Raw genomic sequence first — 20,993 nt, forward strand, 5'->3', positions numbered from 1 at the left:
AAGGCCAGGCTGCACAAGTGGGCCCGACCTGCTCCACCCCAATTTGTTGTTTGGTTGCCTGGTAGAATTGTCAAAACATTTTTTTTCCATTATCTCACGTGGAAAATAGCCTTTCTGAGCGTGTATGACTATTGTTCATATATATGTGTCTTCACCTCTGTAGCCGACAGTCTTTTGTCACCGTTGTCACTGCCAATACCTGAGTCAGGGCCATGGTTTTTACTGGGATAGAAATCTTCCATACTAAACAAACAAACAAAGACACAAAGACACACAACTGACAAGATGAAGTAATATCACACTTGGAAGTTTTAACACTTAACAGGCAAATATGTAAATAAGTTAGGGGGAAAAAATCAAGGAGTTTTCTGAAGACACTATTCTGAGTGAAATGACTTTCTTTCTGCACACGGAGACAGAAAATGTCTCTTTAAAGTAATGTAAAATTGGGGTTTCATTCAGACTTTAAAAATCGCTCTTCTCAAGATTGAGGGCAAACAGTAGGCCAAAAATAAATAAAAATGCTATGAATTGGCAAAGAGGACAACTTTCAATTAAATATTATACATTTTCTAGCCAATTATGTACAATGTAAGTGCTATATTATCTATCTCTAAAATGCCAGTTATAACATTTTCTTGGAAAACCCTAAATAAAGACGATAAAGGATTGGGGTCAATTGCTGTGTTAAAAACGACAAAGAAGCAGCAGTGTTGTGCATTTATACAACAACTCATGTTACAGCTGTCTTGCCATGCATCTTCAAGCAACACACAGCAGAGGGTTTCATTCCTGAATGAACTGATGTTTCTTAACAAATGCTTTTGATTTATAATTCAATGATTCACTCGTGAGGACAGTGTGTGAGTCACTGAATGAATAAGTGCTTTTGAACAAATCATTTGAATGAATAATTCTCTGTGACTCACTCTTATGTTTCTTTTTTGAATCAATCTATGTCTTTTCCCTAAATGTTTGGGTGAACACAAAGACATTCAGCTGTTGCCACCTACTGGCAAACACTGTAAAATCCTCAGCACTAATGCATAGACTGACAGTCAAACACACACAAGAGGAGTGTAAGAAACAGGGCTGATGCTCTGTATTTTAGCACTTTTGTCCAGATAAACTGGATAAATACAAAATACCGACATGCTGTTGTATGTTTTATGTGACTCATCTGTGCAGCTTGAAACACCTGATCACTTACAGATATTGACAATATGATTCATGGGACTCTGAAAGTGCTGTCACTCATAGTTGTTAAAATAAAAGTGTGCTTATTAATGTAGCAGAGACATGAGAAATGAGGATGAAAGGCAAGGCCGCAGGTACCTGTCTGTCAGCTGCTGAGGCAAGCAGCGTTTTCCCAGAGAAGGCAGGTCAAGTGTGTCTGTTTTTTTATCCAAGCGGCATGCCTGCAGGTTTAAATACTTAAAGATGTGGATCTTTCCCTTTAGGCAGATCTGAAAGCAAAGAAGGGAATTCATCTCAAAACAGACAAGATGGGACAAAACAAATCAGCGGAGAAATTAAAGCCTCTATAAAATATATCACTTATACGTATATACAGACACACTATCGTTTAGACTTTTATAAAGAAATTAATACTTTTATTCAGCGAGGACGCATTAAATTGATTAAAAGTGACAGTAAAGACAGTTGATATAAGAGTTTTATTTTAATATAAATGCTGCTCTTTTATTTCCATAATAGTTTTCAACATTGATAAGAAGAAAAAAAAAGTTTCTTAAGTATCAAATCAACACATAAGATTTCTCAAAGGGGTCATGTGAAGTGATTTCAATTTTTCCTTTCTCTTTGGAGCGTTACAAGCTCTTGGTGCATAAAGAAGATCTGTAAAGTTGCAAAGACTAAAGTCTCAAACCCAAAGAGATATTCTTTATAAAAGTTTAGAATCAACCAACGGCTCATTCTAAATTGCTCCCACATGTCTATCTCCCAATTTGGGAAATTTAAAAATGCTGCGCAAATGTTTGTGCAAAGAAAGAAGGCTCAACTTTGATTTTTGCTGTTTCTGCCGGCACCATGCTGTGTAGATACTGTTTCGTTAAAGGCCGAAGCCTTCCAGAGGAGAACACAACTAGAAATCAGTGCTTAAGTTGTATTTACAACACTGTTCCAGAACAGTTCAACCCAAATATTCAGATATGTGCTGCACATTTTATGGATGACAAGAACTGATTCCTGTGATCCTGTGAATTATGTCCTCACTGGATGTAAACTCAAATGCCTTGTTTGTAATGGGTTTTATTGGTTTTGTCTCATTGTGCTGGCATCCTGACATTTTATCCTACCCTTAATATCACGTATCACAGGCATTTCCATGTTAAGGGGCATAACATTTCCGTCACACGGTTGAGGTATTCAGCCAATCAAAATGCTGGATAGCTGGCTTATCAGCATTCACCTCGCTTTTTTGATTACGATGAATTTTTTACAAATTGGCATGTTTCAGAAAGGCTGGGAATAGACAAGAAACAATAATATACAGTATGTGGAAAATGTTTTTAAACTTAAACCACATAAACATGCATTGCATTACACAAAATAATGTTCTTTTTAGCACCATCATATGACCCCTTTAAGGATCATGTGAAACTGAAGACTGGTGCAATGGCTGTGAAATTCAGCTTTACAATTACAGAAATTAAAAAGCATTTTAAAATATATTAACAAAAGAAAACTGTTATTTTAAATTGTAATAATATTCCTGGATTTTTGATCAAATAAATTAGCCTTGGTGAGCATAAGAGACTTCTTTCAAAAGCATAAAAAATAAACATAAAAAACACACAAAACCCAAGATTTTAAACAGTAGTGCATATGTATACAGAAACGTGCATATAAACATACATTATAGCAAGCCAATTTCCATTCACATGTAAATATTTACACTCCTTCCAATGCAACCAATTATGTAAGAAAGGATCCATGACCATTTTGCCAAGGAATCTGTTTAGCTTGTATTTAAAAAATAACCATATAAATAAGATAAAATATATGTTCAAAATTTCTTAATGATACATGATAAAACACCACTGACATAACTGTCTTTCTTTAAAAAAATAAATTCACTTGAGTGGTGTCTACTTGTACATGCACATACTCTCTCTCTCTGGGGGGATTGCTAAGAAATTTCCCAGGAAAACTACACATAGCCAACTGCAGATCATTTCAGTCACAGGAAGGACTGGCTGTCCTCCAAATCTGCCTGTCGCAGCAAGATGAGCCATAGTAAAAGATCTTGTTTTGTTATCAACCGAACGAAAAAACATCTTGATCAGTATCCTACGTCATTGTTTAGCAAAAACATTTCACTAAAATGAAAAGGAGGAAGGAAAAACCCATCTGAGCTGTTGATTCTTTAACCATAAGGACAACATGCTCTGATGAGATTAAATCTGCATGGTCAGACCATTGTGCTTTGATAACACAACACAGTCCGGCACATTTGTTTTACACAGGAACCATGTGCACAGGAACCATGCACCTTTCACACCAGAGCAACACTGGAACAACTTGGACTAAGTGCATTGCTGAAGGGCACAGTGTGATGACTCAGTGATTGAGAACATAGCACCTAGGCAATGTGGTTTGGTGATTAGTTTTCAACAGAAAAATAAACAAAAATAATGGCAAATAGACATGACTACAAGGAGAAAATTAAGTAGTCCTGAGGATATTGTGATATTAAAAATACAGGGACATTCACTTTCAAGTAATCATTCTGGAATGATTGAGGTAGGTAACCTACATTTTGAAATTATATATATATATATATATATATATATATGCAAAATGAGAAATATACACAAATAAAAAGAAATTTAAACAATAAATCATCAAGCTTTTTAGCAGGGTTTTTCTGCCACTTTGAAACCACAGCACATTATTCATTTAATTAAATCACAACCTTTGTGAATGATTAATCAAACTAAGCCATACTGTGATATTGATTTCAATTCATCTTCCAAATAAATTATAAATTACAAAAACAGAAAGGGTAACACTGATATGTAATACTGTTTCCCAGTAAAAGCTTCAAAGACCACAGTTGTGTTTTTTTTTTTTTTAAGGCTATAGGTAGAAGTTAGGCTATACTTGGCTCACATGGCACATTAGGTGAGAGAAAAAAAAACACATTGCTGCATGAACACGCCTGACACTCAGCCACTGGATGGCGCCAACCGAAAAAAAATAAACACCAGACAGTCACAAAGAATAATCTACAGCTTGAGCTCCATACATGTGAAGAGATAGACAGTAACAGATGAGTACAAACACACCTGGGCAGGAGGAGACTGCATGGGGTTGTTGTCAAGAACAATGTGCTGTAACTGCTTAAGTTTGCGATAAGATATGGGAATCTCAGTGATTTTATTACAGGAGAAATCCAACCTAATCAGTGGCAGATCGGACAACTCTGTGAGAAAAACACAGAGAAAGATATAATAAGAATTTATTTTCTAATTCATAATATTATTAGTAATATTATTAGTAGTTTTATGCTTTGTATGTATGTTTCTATACCATCTGGTAACACTTGTAGACAGTTTCTTCGTATGTTGAGTTCACGTAACGAGAGGAGTTTCCCCATTTGAGTAGGAAGCACCTGGATCTCATTACAGCTGATGTCCTGAACAGAGAAAACACACATACTGTACATAAACAACAGAAACACACACATTATATACAACAATCACACATTTATTTCCAAACACTGACCAGTTCCATGAGGTCTTTGGCCTTTCCGATCTCCTCTGGAATAGACAAAAGTTTATTGTTGCTGACCACCAGCACTTTCAGAGGAAGATTGAAGAGAAACTTGGGCAGAACGGACAGCTGATTTCGACTGAAAACACAAGGATTGGTTTTAATAAATAACATTTCAACCTCTATTGCTTTCACTAATTACAGAACCCAAAAGAAAAACTGAAATCAATTTAACCTCTTACCTCCCATTCAAAGGTTTTGGATCTGTAACATTTTGAGAATCTTGTGTGATTTATGCTCACCAAGGCTGCATTTTATATTTATATTTGGTCAAAAATCAAAATAATGATCCTTCAGAAATCTAATTCTAAAGGCCCGTTCACACCAAGAACGATAACTATAAAGATAACTATAAAGATAACGATATTAGCGTCCACACCAGCGAACGATATTGTCTGTGTATTCTAAGCAGACGCGCGTCTGCTGCTTTAAATTCTCGAGCTCATTACAGCAGGATTGATTCTGATTGGTTGGCAATGTTTTTATCGTTCAACAGAAAAAAAAAATTGTTCTGAAAGTGATTCCAAAGATATCGTTTCTCTGTGCCTTTGTCGTTATAGTTGTGGTGTGGACTCCGCTATTCTTTAATACTGAGAACGATTTTTAGAACTATATCTTTATCGTTATCTTTATCGTTATCTTTATAGTTATCGTGCTTGGTGTGAACGGACCTTAATGCTGATTTGCTGTTCAAGAAACATTTCTTTCTGCAATCATTGCTACAAAAACATTTAACATTTTTGTGGAAACTATGATCCATTTCTTTCAGGATTACTTGATTAATAGAAAGTTCCCCCCAAAAATCTGCTTTTATTTTAAATAGAAATCTTTTTTAATGTTATATAATGTATTTGTTGTCACTTTTGATTGATTGAATGCATTCTAGCTGAATAAAAGTTTTTTTGTAAAAAATTGAATTGCATTAATTTCACAATATTATTGTTTTTATTGTAACAATAGTGTATTCCTAACCAAATTCAATCAGGATTTACCGCTACTGCATTAGAAGTCGATTCAAATTAATTTCTGTGGGTCTATGATATATTTATATACAGTTTCATTCAAAAGACACCACCATTTTTACTGATCCCAAGGTAGACTGACAAACAGATCAGTTATAGCGAGTTAACAGACCATGATATCATGGTGTGGGTGTTACCTGATGTTCAGGTAGGTGAGCATCTGTAGGTTGATAATGGCCTCTGGAACAACCTTTATGCAGTTGTGGTAGAGGTTTAATGATTCCAGCGGCGAAAACATACAAACTTCTGGAGGGACTTCACCAAAACGGTTTTTCGACAAGTCTGTACAGAAAAAAGATCATAAGTCAGGTCAACACACCCGATGAGATCAACACGACATTTTCCAATAGAAAGATATACAGAGACAGACTTATATTTATAACTAATAATGCATGCTAGTGTACCCCACATCCAAGCAAAAGGTTTGACACCCCTGTTACTCAGGAGGACTACTGTCTACAAGAGAATTAATAATTGATTTATTGAATAATTAACTGGTTGATTAGTCTGATCAACAGGAAGGGTTTCACCTTATCAGACATTGTCAAAGCAGAGGTGTGTAATACACACTCACACAGAACACAAGAGAGAAAGAGCGAATGAGGGAGAATTATTGATTTGTCAAGCAGTACATATAAATCAAACGCAGCGAGAGGAGCTCTGTCACTAACTTTGCTCATGTGATGTGACACCACAATAAAACAGCTGAGATTGACTACAGTGAAATCACATGAATATACACAGAATGTGACCCCAGCACTTTTAATAAAAACAATTGTCAATTAATAAATGTCAGTAAAATGTGCATATGTTGTGCTTTACATCAAGAAAATGTGTATTTAAATGCTACTACACAACAGTTAGTGAATCTGATACCTACAGCACTAGGAGGTTTATTTCTTTGTGTCACTGTACTTGACTATGTTTGCGGGTTTAAGACTGATTGTCAGTCTGGGGTTTTTCTAGTGGCTCTTTCTGCAGTCCTTATTATGCCAGTAGGTGGCATCAAGTGCCTTGAATTATTCTCAACTGATTAGTTCAAAAACCAATGTGTGTGACTCAGTGGTTGATCTTGCTTTGGCTTCGCTTGGGACCATTGCAACTGTTAGAGAAATAGACTAAAATGTCAGCCCTCATCTTCAACAACCATCACAACAATCTCAAGCTTAAACCAAAATCACTCAGAATTACATCAAATTCAACCAATCAGATCAGAGTTATTACCATAGTGTTGCCATGGGAGCAGACATGTATGCAGATTGCAGAAGAAAAGTCATGTCAGCTTCCTCTATTATTCATATCGTCTTTGAAAAGACAAAGATTGTATGTGAGAGAAATATAAAAGACTGTAACTATATCAAAGAAAAATAGTAAGACAAACAGAAAGAGAATTATATCATTTTTAGACCTCTTGAGCACATTAGAGATCACATCTTTCATGAGCTTGAGGCCAGTTGCCAGCAAACAAGTTTTATCTTACACTTTATTCGAGTCTCAGCGAATAAGATTTGAGCAGAGAAAACACACACACACACACACACACACACACACACAGCTGACGTTGCCAACCAGAAGCTGTGCTGCTTGGCAACTATTACAGACTAAAGCAGTGTTGCCTGGCAACTGTTACCAACCCAAACTGTGCTGACTCCACCTCAGACATTCCCCCTGAACAACCTTCAGCTGGCGGATAAGAGAGCAGAGCACGCTCATGTTAGTTCAGCAGCCAGGCTTCAGTACTGCACATCAACAACAAGGTCATTGACTTTAGGAAAATTCTGTCAATTTGTGTCACAGCCTAAACTTGATCGACTTACTTCCTCTGGAACATTAAAATCATTTTATGGGTTGATGTTTTATGTTCATACAATGGAAGTCAAAGGTCCACAACTGTAAATATCTTATTTTGCGTTTCACAGAAGAAATGACACCATACAGGTTTGAAACAGCATAAGGGTACATTTCCGTTTTTGGATGAACTAGGTCTATCCCTTTTACACAAAGGCACACATTGGTCTGTTTCCGTGTGTGAGGACTTTAAAGTTTACAGCTATCTATAAATGTCTCTCAGATCCTGAGGACACAGACCCAGTCAACTGAACTGGAAAAGAGCTGAGCAAACTCATTACACACACACACAGTGAGAAAGATACTGTATGAGGAAATAAGTGTGTTATTGCCATAGACAGACACACACACACAGTGACTGAGTGAAGAGAAACTTGGAGCGAGACAGCATGACTGTAAGGAACTGTGTGTGTGTGTGTGTGTGTGTGTGTGTGTGTGTGTGTGCGTGCTGTGGACAGAGAGAGGAGGAGTGTGAGAGAGGAAGTGATAGAGGGATGAACTGATGGGAATTCCTTGAGACAGTGACATTTTTAATATCACCTCCGCATCTCCAGCAGGAGCTGTGTGTGTGTGTGTGTGTGTGTGTGTGTGTGTGTGTGTGTGTGTCTTTTGGCACAAAACAAGTGAAAGAGAGCTGACTGAAGGGAAATGATTCTCGTCTTTTTTTGCTGTTATCTCTGTATATAATATCAGATACTGATTTGATAGCTATCTGCTACGATCACTTTATTTGTTCGTCTTTCTCTCACCTTTCTTTTTGAAATCTACCTCCTTTATACTCAAACAATACTTAGACTGAGGCACAGCTGTTTAGCAGAAGGGACCCGCCCCCCACCGCTCATGCGCACACACACACACACACACACACACAAATGAGAAATCAATGTGCTTTTAATGCATGGACTTAAGGCCAGTTGAGAGGATCCTTAATGTCTTCATGAGAGGGTACGGCTCATGTTTCTGTCTCTCTCATCAATGAATACGATAATAGGCTGTATCAGCATGTTTTATCTGTCTGTTTTATTATGCTCTTTAAAACAACAGATTCTTCAAAACATCCAGTGGAAACACATAAATGATAGTGAGGATATACAAACACATAAAAAAAAAACAGATAAATGACATTCAATTCAGCAAGATCATAAATCTGCGATGTTGCTGTATAGAGCTGGTCAGGATGCTTAAACAATCGAGTAATGTTTAAATAGCAACATAGACTCACTTGAAATCCACCTACAAATGGTTTATTAAAAGGAAGTATCTGCATATAAATAAGCTGTGTATCCAGAAAATCAAAGCAACTAACACCAAGATAACACCTGCTTAGAAATCCTCCTCCCACATACAGTAGTCTCAGCACGTTTACAGTGAGGTGTTCGTTTTAATTGACCCATCATCCTTCAATTACCATGGAAACCAGCAGTAGATACTCAGAGTGACAGGTTCATTTACATGAGTGGATCGGTTTGTTAACACATACGCACAACTTTAACACCATCCACATACTCACACTAACAGATGGCAAAATACAGATTCATCAAAATGTTGGTCCCATTCAAATGGTACATAAACAGCTGATTGCCTGATTCTTCTATATGTCCTTCCTTCTCACAAACATCTTATATTACACTACAGTTACTGTAATGTCTAAGAGGAGAACTGATAAATGAGATTTGGTCAAATTGACATCTTTGACTGACCAAAGTCATCTTGCTGGTAAGTGTTGTGATATCAGCACTGTACACCCCATACTTTTGACTAGCATCTAAAACACAATATATACTGGTAACCAGTAGTGCTGCTTGTCAGCAGGGTAGAGAACATTCAAATAAAAGAGGTTACAACAAATCATTCTCTGCATGGATTTCATTTTCCTTCTCTGGACTGGACTTCTTAAATCTCTCTGTCTCTATCTCTCGCTCTCTCTCGCTCTCTGTGTCTCCTTTTAGTTGCTTTGAATGAATGTTATATAATAGTCAATCTATCCAATTATGTTCAAACTGAGGACAGAGAGTGTTTAAGGGAGAGAGAGAGAGAGAGAGAGTGAAAAGATTCTCAAATGAAGGAAATCAACTGAAAGCATCTCACTGTATAAATGTTTTAAACCAAGGACTTTACAGAGATGTCACATGATGCTGTATTTCCCTTAAGACACATACAATATACTTTTGTTTATTCATTTTTTAACCCACAAAAATCATTTACACAGATTTAGTAATTTTACATCCGGTATGAAGGTCATCTTAAAATTCATCACTAGTTACAAATTTACTATATCTTATTAACAAAAAAAAGAGGCATTTTTATTTACCGTTTTGTTGTTTCTGGTCATCAGTGAAACACTGGGGCCCTTTAGAATAAGGACAAGACTGTCTGGGCCTAAATGTGGATATAAACTAATAAACTAACTGACTTAATAGATTTAAACTAATCATAAAATAAGCATAGCTATATGATGTGACTTACACCAGTTTGTCAAGAGAGTTTGCGAATGGTGTGTATCAAAACAACATGAACCTAACTCTGAAATTTGACCACTTGTACAAACAGTGCAGTCGATAGTCAAAGATGAAAACGTCAGTTTGACGAGTGGTGCAGGGCCGAGAGCCGTGACTGGTGGAGTAAATGATAATGAGGGACATCTAGGGGTGGGAAATATGAGCTAAAATTCACGTTTGTTTACACGGTCCAGGCGATATCAATATTATATTGCAATATGAAAAGAAAGAAAATGACAGGCACAATATTTTGACCTTATATATCTAGTAAGGGATTGGACTTAATGTTTTATCGTGTCATTGTTTTTCTCAAAAAGTGCAAACGTGCAACATGAGGTAGGCCTGTATGAATTAAATTAAATTAGGCCAGTGTTTCCTAAAGGTTTTTTTTTTCCAGGCCCCCACTTTTGTAATTAAAAATAGGCAACCCCTCTCTCTCTCTCTCTCTCTCATATGCTCACCAAAGTTAATTTTTTTTTAAACACTGTAATATTATAAAATATTGTCAATTTGAATGATCTATTTGAATGTTTAACATACAGGCTACTGTATTCCTGTGATCAAAGCTGGATTTTCAGTATCACTACTCCAGTCTTCAGTGTCACATGATCCTTCAGAAACTATTCTAATATGCTGATTTGCTGCTCAATAACCATTTCTGATTATTATCAATGTCGAAAACATTTGTGCTGCTTAATACTTTTGAGGAAACTAATTTTTCATGATTCTCTTATGAATATTTGAAATTGTTCACTGTGTCAGAGCGCTGGAGTTCATCAGAAGTAGAACGGGGCATCAGTTTACTGTCATCGATTTGTCGTGTCAGGATGCATTGCGCCCAAGTGGCAACCTCCCGCTCTCTCTCGTGAAGCCAACAAGGAAGTGACTAAAACTGCAATTCATCGACTGGCCGCTTGATGCTGGCTCCAAAAGGGAGTCAATCCCATAGACTCCCCATGTTAAAATGCCCAACTTTACAGCAGAAAGATAATGTTTACAACCTGGTACAAACATTTATTTTGGTCTAAATATATTATCCAAGAGTGACTTAAAACGCTTGGACAGAGCATTTTGATTGGACGAACATTTCTTGGTCCTACACCTTCCACAGTATATATAAATTCAGATAAATACATTTAGATCACTTAACTTAATGACTGCTATTGGGATGTGAAGAGACTTTTAACCAGCATAACAACAAAACAATTCTGAACCTATTGCACCTTTAACATGTTGCGTTAAATTATTTACTTATCAGGCAAGTGGCTGCATGATAAGCTGGAAAATTATTCAGTGTAGTCTATCACCTCTGCAGAGGTTTCTTTTGCTAAATAAACTGCTGACTGTAAACTCAGTCCCTAAACTCATCCCTCAGTTTGGGAACCACTGGAGTAGGTTATTTGCGCACTATAAATTTGATCTATTACGATGCTCTGTGTGTTTGATTACTAATGCCTGTGTAGTATGGCACTGCACACAGAGGACAAAAACGTTCAGCCTCGACCCTTTATCATCATTTGTGTTAAAATGTGCTTTTATTTAACTACAAACTTTGTCATCAATATCCCAGGAGACTTTCTCATAAACCAAAATGAAAGTAGTGTGGGGAAAAGGACGAAAAAAATGGGAAGGCTCGTCTCGGTTCACGTTTATATCATGACATATTACCAAAATGGTAAACATAAAGAGGAGCTTGAGAGGTACACGCAATATTTTATATATTCATGTATATTCTGTCATTTACACCCAAAACTGCTGACTCAGTCACTCATTCACTATATACTACTAGATGAATTTCACACAGAAGAAAAAGTGAGTGAAAATGAATGTATTGAGCACTGCTCCACTTTGTCTGATACTATGAATGTACTGAAAATGGAAAATCGGATCTGACTATTCACATCTGAATCTGAATTGCTATAAAATAAATATAGATTTTTTATAAGTGGTCGTGAGTCATGACAAAAAACGAGGTGTACGCTGATTGGCCAGCTATCCAGTGCATTGTGATTGTCTGAATGCCTCAAGCATGTGATAGAAATGTTACGTCCCTTGCCATTCTGTGATGCATACTGAGAAAAGCTCAGAAAACTCATGACTTAGATGTGTACTCTCCAGTCATAGCAGCAAATCACCACTCCAGATTAATGCATATAGCCTACTTCACTTTTCTTGACATTGGTTCAACTTTGCTTTTAAAACCGAAAGAACAAAATTGCTCCAAAAATAAATAGAAAATAGCCACTTTCCCCAAGATAATAGGCATAATGAGTGCTATTGATGTTTTCACTGATGTGAAACCTGTTCATACATGTTAACATCTCAAAAAATGACTGATTTCATAATGCTTTCTTTGGAAATGTCAGTTTTATTTGGATTATGCTTTCAAAACAGTTGATACTGGTTCCAATCCAATGACATCGGCCAATTCCTGAGAAGCCTTAAAGGACACCCACCTTAAAAACAGCCTCTTTCTGATCACATTCAGAACAAGATCAGAATGAGGGTTAAAAATAATCATTTTTCCTAATTATTATTTTGTGTGTGTGTGTGTATGTGTGTAAAAGAAAACTTTATTAACATTATAGAGATATTAGAACATTATATTAACATTATATTAAAACATATTTAAAAGAAAATGTCATGTCATGTCCTGTCATGACCCCTTTAAATAAATTCTTTGTTTATAATGAGGATGACATTTTAAGCAATGAAACTTTCAGGATGTTTTCAAGGTACAAAGAGCTCTTAAGGCAAATTTGATTTCTCATGTCATGACCCCTTTAACATTATAAAAAGCTCAGGCCTCAAGCTCAGAATGATTGTTTAATTAATCTAGCAGACTTCAGAAAATGAGAAGAGCTGACTCATACTTCATCAGTTTCACTTCAGTTTAAACCCTGAATTAGCCTAATGTTAGTTTCTAAATCAGTTATGTTTATAAATGTATTTCTCATGTCAAATGTTTGACTGCACCATCACTCTTTATTGATCTTGTCTGTTAGTTTATCAACATTTGAATCCATATGTAAAGCTTTTTTCTCTCAGTGCTGCAAAACAGTGATGCTCTAAACAAACTACAAAGACCATGATGCTCAGCACCAGGGTTTGAAGTTGATACCCTACAGATGGGACCAGCATGTCAGATCATGTGTAATTACCTCAGTCTCTGGAGTGTGCTCGGTCTGTGTGTGTGTGTGTGTGTGTGTGTGCTCATCTGTGAAGGGCAGAGAGGTCTCCTGCCTACAGCTGAGGCCTGCATGCCTGTCACAAAATCTCAAGACTAGAGCGTGCATCACAGGAAGACACACGAGGAGCTCAAACAACACCAGCAAAATGAAGTCAAGTAGTTCATCTCAAAATAATGCTTATAGAAGTGCCTATAGAGCCAGTACTATCACTTGCCTATGAACACTGTTTTCAGTAATTCTTCTGATTTAAATGTCACAATGTTGACATTATCTACTTGGATAATCTGAACTACTGAGAGGGGGGAAAAAGTTAATTAGATTTGCAGATTAGATTTATTTAGATTTCTTTCAGTGTACACAGCCATCAAATGTAATAAAATCTTTTTTTTTTTTTTACAAAAACAATTCATCAACAAAAGTAATTCATTCAGGCACAATGACAAGTGATTTAAAAATATTATGAATGTAGTTCCTGGAAACACTTTCCGTCTGTTTCACATCAAATAAACCACACTGACCTGTGTTTGCAAAACTTAACCTGTTGTGGACATTATCTAAGTAATCTCAAAATACTCACTGTGCAACGAAATTTCATGAGTCATAGTCATCATCGTCCTGAACTTTCGGACCTTTACGTGTTTCTGGCCATTCAACAGCTGAGATGGTTTCTTGAAAATAAACCACTCTTTTTCTTGTTGCTTTTAAGAGATACTGATCTAAAAAGGACGTACAGTGTTCCTACTTACCCTAAAGAGAGCAATTAATGAAACATTCGGTTACACTGCCACAAGTATAAAAAGCCCTGGAACTTCCTGTTACTTTGTACACAAATATATAGCCTTTGTGACATAACGTATTTGATTTAGCAGTCAACACTTCTGTGAGGTTTACAGCATCGCTAAATCTTCTTTCCTATTTGAAACACATAAATACAGTAGACCTTAGGAAGGGTAGTGCTATGATTAATCTTTGACAGCAATGAAAATGAGGATGTGGAATAGAAACAGTGTTTAATGGACTGTACTGATGAAACATCTTTCCAAAAATAAAAAGACTGTAAGCCTATCACAGCAGTTTTCATCTGTGTTAAATTCAATATGGCGTCTAAACTGACTAAAGTCTATTCTTGGATTCAATCACAACAACATTTTTAACTTTTTAAATTTTTCCAACCCTACATTATACTGATATTTAATTTGATATTGCTATGTATCAAAAACCTGCTGTTTTGTTATTTTTGCTATTTTACCTTTATATGTCAGCTGCACAGTTTAACTTAGCATCCCTTATTTCTACATTCTAAATCCAGAAATGTGAAAATGATTCAACTTTAATCTTATGACCACTTTTTCAAAAGCACTATGATGTCATGAGCCCAAGGGTTCTGTCTAGAGACAGAGAGGATTCTGTGTCTGTCAATAGAGCAACAAGACATTAAATGTACTTGACATATGACAGCATCTAAAGTAATGCAACACCAAAATTAAAATTCAGTCATCAATAAATTCCTTCTGTGGAACTCAAAAGAAGAAATTTGGAGAAATGCCTCTGTGTTTTATGTCTATGGAATGGAACTCGAACCTTCTTCAAAAAATCTAAATCTGAAATGCATACTGGTGTGGGACAACATGAGGGCTGGAACAGTTAAGGACAACTTTCTCTCACTGGTATATAGTTATATAGTTAACTTCGTAAATTAGCCTACTAAAACTAAAATAAATGAAAGCAATAGGAATATTAAAGGAAATTACAAAAGCACATAAAGTTTACTAAAACAACTATATAAAAAATGAATTAAAAATATTTATAAATACTATAATAGGATATAAATAGGCTAATACTACAATTACTAACTCTTACACAGAATAAGATAGTCAAATATCAATATATTGCTAATCTTTTTTTTTTTTACAAGATTGGATTAGTACTTAGTTCATATTTTAATTCATAAAATGTCCTAAATAGGTTTAACTAATGAAGAAGCAAGTAATACAAATAAGTCTAAACACTGAAACTTTATATATAGCACAATACACACACTATTGGTCAATATTGTAAACTGCATAAGAGGAACTACAACAGATCCAAATACAATGTACTGAATTGGGACACATGTATCATTTGGGGAGGTAGCAGCTGATATCCAGTCCTGAAATGAATAAATAAATAAATATATTAGGGCTGTCAAAATTGCTCAAAAATGACGTTCGAATATTCCCTCTAAAAAATACACTAATATTCGAACTATTCGAACATCTGGTTGCGCATGTTGTCAATGACTTGCATTACGTCAATAACAGGCCAAAATAATACAAAGAGACATAACTACTTGTACAGATAGACTATTTAAGTTTAAACATATCTGACAACGTTTTACCTACACAAAAACAAGGAAATCAACTAATGTCCAAGACTGCAGACCTCACGCTCTCTCACCCTCACGTTCTCTGCGCATAACGGTTTTAATTAACAAACAAATTTTTGTGCAAGCAATTTAAGGTTGCAACTGTTGTCCCAAATATAGCAGGCTTCATTCAGTGATTGAAAAAAAATATTATTCATATTAATTGAAGTTTTACAGCATATAGAACTGACATTGAATGCTCCGAGCGAGCTGTGCTGTGGAAAACATGGAACTTTTCCTTGACATGAAACGATAAATAATCAAATCTCGGATCCATTGCTTGACAGAACTCCCCGAAGCGTGCCCCATCCGCGATACTGATCGGTCTCATGTCCTTACAAATGAACAAAATTATTTTATCCGTTATGGCCTCTTGTTGTGTTGCAGACAAAGAGCTTGCAGCGGGCGATGCAAAGTAACGTTAAGTGTTAAGACGTGACACGTCCACACATTATGCAAGTTTTTGAGATTTGACCTCATGTTGCTAGACTTGCTGACATCTTCCATGAAGACGTGTCAATTTTCAGCAGTGATGCTGTGCCAGACAGTGCGACTAATATATATATATATATATATATATATATATATACACACACATACATAGACCGTTTACAGAAATGGAGACCAGTTTATCAAAGAAGACCCATTATGATGACAATGCTAGTATACACAACAAACCACGCTGACTCTTGTTATTAACACGCATAATAAACGATAAAAACATAGAAAAATGGTGGGGGAAAAGAAAGCAAGAAAGACAAGACAAAGAGAGGAAGTTGTTAAACTTTGTCACAGTTTTAGATTTGGGGGTGTCTTTATACCCCAGTGTTGAGTTTGTGGCCAAACACAGCCAATAATAGCAAGGACTGCCAAGTGGGTCACTTGAGCCATGGGAACATACCCACACCACACACATGCTATCTATACTCAAGCCTAGTCAGACTGTCAAACACACACAAAATCTAACACGCACACAAGAAATCTCATTCTCACAAATGTGCACACAGATTGCAAGTTGAGGGATCTTTTCTCTTAATGGAGAAACACAGTCATGCATCTCCAGTTGAATCAGCAACAAAGTCACTTCCTCTTAACGGCGACAGTCTGGTGAACAGTCAACTAGTTCCTCTTTCATATACATACACATGCACACAAACAAAAGAGAAAATACAAGCAGCCTTATACTATCAACAAATGCCATCTGTATGCCAACGACCCTGACAGAAACTGCGATACCAGTGAACGTCCAGCATTATCTACAACAACCACAGGCTTCTTTCAGCGAACAAGCCGTCTGAGAGAATCTTGATATAAACAATGAAGCCTTCATACAGCTAAAATAGTTGTAAGACATAGCTAAAATATTCACAAAAAAGCCTATTCACTAGTGTAACTCAATACAGTTGAATGGGAGTGTAGGTAAGGTGTGCATGAATGAATGGATTAGTGTCCCTCCTCCCACTGTCTGCTTCACATCTGAATGGCAAGACTACCATAACGGACCACAGATACTTCCGAAAGAGATGCAGCCATTTCATTTCTAACCACAGCACCGAAAAGCATCCACTTTATGCTACAGTATTCATAATAGTGCGGCTCACTTGTGCAAACTGTGATTTGCCCGGCCAAATATTATTTAGACAAACACTAGCTTTTAATACCATTACACATATCTAAATTGCGATACTAAATATTAGTAAAATGCGTGTTTGTATTAAATCCAGGGCTGCTTGCAAATTGACATCTACTGAGAGGATGAAGAAAAGGCGCGTGACAGACCAAAGGCAGCATCTTTTGTCTGGCACTACAGCCTCTATCTGCATTCATCGTCCGTTTAAAACTGCTTGCACCATCGTTTAACACCCTATCCACTAAATAAACTGTTCCCGTGATGATAAATTAAACGGCTATGTCAAATATACAAAGGGAGCGTTCTAGTTCGTCGCGCGCTCGTAGTATAGACACGGTGCAATGTGGTTTCTACGGGTTTGCATGTTAAAACCTGCTGAATTACTGGAGCAAAGGTTATGAAGATTGTCTCCTGTCGTTTCAGCTGGAGTGCTCTCTTCAGTTTTGTTCATATAAGAAATATGATTTGGGAAAGTGAGATGTGAAACCAAAACAACCAGGGATGCCAGTTCCTTTTAGACTGTATTTCTAATGGCAACTATATTTGGGTTTGTCACACCAGCTGGACACGATAAACACAAGAGATAAAGCGCGATACTAACGGTTTTCCTCATACATGCACCATGTGCACTGTCCATTGTAACCAACACACAAACACCGATTGACACACCAAGCAAATGCACCAAAAGGGCACCCACTCCCTTCGCTTTATGGGTCTTTTTGTTGTCCTCACAAACCAGGAAACGCGAGAAGCGGGTCAGTGGAGCACGCAGAGAGATTAGCCCACATCTGTGGGACCCACCTGCTTGTGTAGTATCGGTCAGATCGTAGTTGAGCCCCGGATAGTCGCGCAGTTTTCTTCCGCTGATATTGAGCATCCCGGAGCAGACGGCATCTTCCAGCGCTCGTTCCAGACTGCGGGCGGTGTGCAGCGGGTGTAGCTGCTGCTGCTGCATCACGCCTGGGTTCCAGTGCGCGACATTAAGATAATGCTGGCCCTGGAGAGCCGTCGCAGGTCCAACAGCTCCCTGACTCGCCGCCATTTTCATAAGTGAAATTATTACAAATAATAATAGGGGGCTGCCTGGCGTGCCGCGCATGCGCAGACGACGCAGACGGAGGCAGGGAGGGGAAGGGCTACTATTGGAAAGGGGCGGGGATTGGCTCAACGCTAAGTACGGCAGGTATCTTGTAAAGTTAAACCAACAGAATTCCTTTATGTTTTGCCTTTTATTTTAATATAGGTAAACCACTATATTTTTATTTGTCATAGGGAATTTTTATGTGAAGAGCGAAGAATGGATAGCGATTTTAAACACTTTAAAAATCTATTGAAAGTCATACTTGAGGCGTTTTTTATTTTTTATTTTTATTTTAAGATGGTTGTTGAGTGATACAGGTTAGAAAGAAGGTTTCATGACTTTCCTTTTAGGGCGTGTCTTTTCTTCTTTCATGTGGCGCCCGACCGGGTTTTCAGTAGTGGTTGGTGTGGCACAGAAAAACGGGCCATGTGCCCTGAACTCAGTGGCGAACCCTGGGGGATGAATGGGGAAAAATTAACATTTACATTTTATCCAAAGCAGCTTACAAATTAGGACAATGGAAGCAATCAACATCAGCAAAAGAGCAATGATATACAAGTGCTATTACAAGTCTCAGTTAGCTTAACGCAGTACTCATAGCAAGTTTATATTTTTATTTTTTATTATATTATAAAAAAAACAGAATAGAAAACGAATACAGCAAGCTAGTGTTGAGGCCTTTTTTGCTTTTGTTAATTGCATAATAAAAAATAAAAAAATAAAACTAAATACTTTTTTTTAAGAAAATAATCAGTAAATTAATAAAGTGTAATCTGAAATTGACTTTTTTTAAAGAATAGAATTAGATTAGAGAGTGCTAGAGTTAGAGGGTCAAAAAAGATGGAAGAGATGTGTTTTTAGCCGATTCTTGAAGATGGTTGAGGATTTAGCTGCTCGGATTGAGTTGGGCGGGTCATTCCATCAGGAGGGAACATTTAATTTAAAGTCTGTGAAAGTGATTTTGTGCCTCTTTTGGGATGGCACAATAAAGTGACATTCACTTGCAGAATGCAAGCTTCTAAGAGGGCACATAAGTATGAAGTAATGCATTTAGGTAAAGGAGTGCAGAGCCAGTGCTGGTTTTGTAGGCAAACATTAATTAATGGAATGAGAGGTAGAGTTGAGTGTCATCAGCACAGCAGGGATATGAAAAGCCATGTTTCTGAATGACAGAATCTAGTGATGCCATGTAGACAGAGAAGAGAAGTGGTCCAAGAACTGAGCCCTGAGGCACCCCAGTAGTTAGATTTTGCGACTTGGACACCTTATATATCTCCAAGATTCCTTGAAAGACCTGTCTGAGAGGTAAGACTCAAACCACTGGAGTGTGGTTCCTGAGATGCCCTTTGCCAATAGGGTTGACAGGAGGATCTAGTGGTTAACCATGTCAAAAGCAGCATACAGGTCCAGCAAGATAAGTATTGAAGATTTGGAATGGTCTAAGTGCTTCAACAACTTCAACAACAGCAAGGCAGTCTTGGTTGAATTTCCACTTCTGAAAACAGACTGATTGCTGTCGAGGAGGTTGTTCTGTGTGAGAAAGGCAGAGATTTGGTTGAAAACAGCTCGTTCAAGTGTTTTTGCAATGAATGGCAAAACCGGTCTGTAGTTCTCTAAAAGAGATGGGTTAAGGGTAGGTTTCTTAAGTAATGGGGTTATATAATGGGGTCACCAGTGTGAAGGGATGAGTTTATGATGTGAGTGCAGGTACAACTGCAGGAGAAATGGCTTGAAGGAGATGAGATGGAATAGGATCAAGCAGACAAGTAGTAGGATGATTTTGAATGGATGAGTTTGGAGACTTCTGCCTTAGAGAGTGAAGAGAAGGATAAGAACCGGTGTATTGTACTTGTTCAAATAATATAGAAATACTCGCTACTAATAATAATAATCCTCGTCAAGGGTCAGTGGAGAGTTGATACCCTTCCTAATTGAAGCTTAAAACCCATCGCTGGATGCCAAAATAAAATGTTGGGTGTCTTAAAAAGTATGCACACTAGGAAGCTATAAATAATAGGTATTTTATATATATATCAGTTGGTTAACAATAAATACTGAGCTACTGTTCAAACTGAGTATTTCTAGTTGTGTTTATGTTTTAGAGTATTGTATGAATGGAAAAACTCTAATGAACTTTTTAATAAAACATAAAACTGAAGAAAAGCCATTGTTTTTTTTAACCCTCAGGCCTCAAGCATCCTTCGCAGCTCTTTGTTTCTCATTCGAGGTCAAATTTGTGCGTGATGGTCTCAGTTTTGATCCTTTGTTTTGTTTTGTTTTTGTTTTGTTTTTAATAAATGTCATATCAGTCTTCGATAAAGTAAAAACTATTTCACTATTTTAATAATTTATGTAGTTTTTTTGTGATTTTTGGTGTTTTTTATTTATTTATTTGCCTCTACAAGTACCATATTTTATGTAAAATATGCTTATTTTATGTTGCATTTAATAATTAAAATATAAATATCAATTATATAACAATTCCTGTAAGCCAAAATAAAAAACAATTGGTTACTTTGGTG

General features: G+C 36.8%; 1 protein-coding gene across 8 annotated transcripts in view; it reads right to left on the reverse strand.

The window, feature by feature from the left end:
* The window catches only part of LOC113049583 (leucine-rich repeat and calponin homology domain-containing protein 2-like), a 55,315-nt gene extending 36,819 nt beyond the window's left edge, over positions 1 to 18,496 (reverse strand). For 3 of the 8 annotated variants that reach the window (XM_026212033.1, XM_026212032.1, XM_026212029.1), the window contains exons 1-7: positions 18,192 to 18,495; positions 5,957 to 6,101; positions 4,750 to 4,876; positions 4,555 to 4,660; positions 4,311 to 4,447; positions 1,336 to 1,466; positions 156 to 243 (exon numbers count right to left, since the gene is read on the reverse strand). In XM_026212033.1, the coding sequence (XP_026067818.1) occupies positions 156 to 243; positions 1,336 to 1,466; positions 4,311 to 4,447; positions 4,555 to 4,660; positions 4,750 to 4,876; positions 5,957 to 6,101; positions 18,192 to 18,489 (1,032 nt within the window). In that variant the 5' untranslated portion in view covers positions 18,490 to 18,495. Of the gene's footprint in view, positions 1 to 155; positions 244 to 1,335; positions 1,467 to 4,310; positions 4,448 to 4,554; positions 4,661 to 4,749; positions 4,877 to 5,956; positions 6,102 to 18,191 lie in introns of all 8 variants that reach the window. The other 5 variants (XM_026212036.1, XM_026212034.1, XM_026212035.1 and 2 more) reach the window with 2 other exon arrangements.
* Positions 18,497 to 20,993: the final 2,497 nt, after the last annotated feature.

This window comes from Carassius auratus, chromosome 30, assembly GCF_003368295.1.
Source record: "Carassius auratus strain Wakin chromosome 30, ASM336829v1, whole genome shotgun sequence".
NCBI lineage: Eukaryota > Metazoa > Chordata > Actinopteri > Cypriniformes > Cyprinidae > Carassius > Carassius auratus.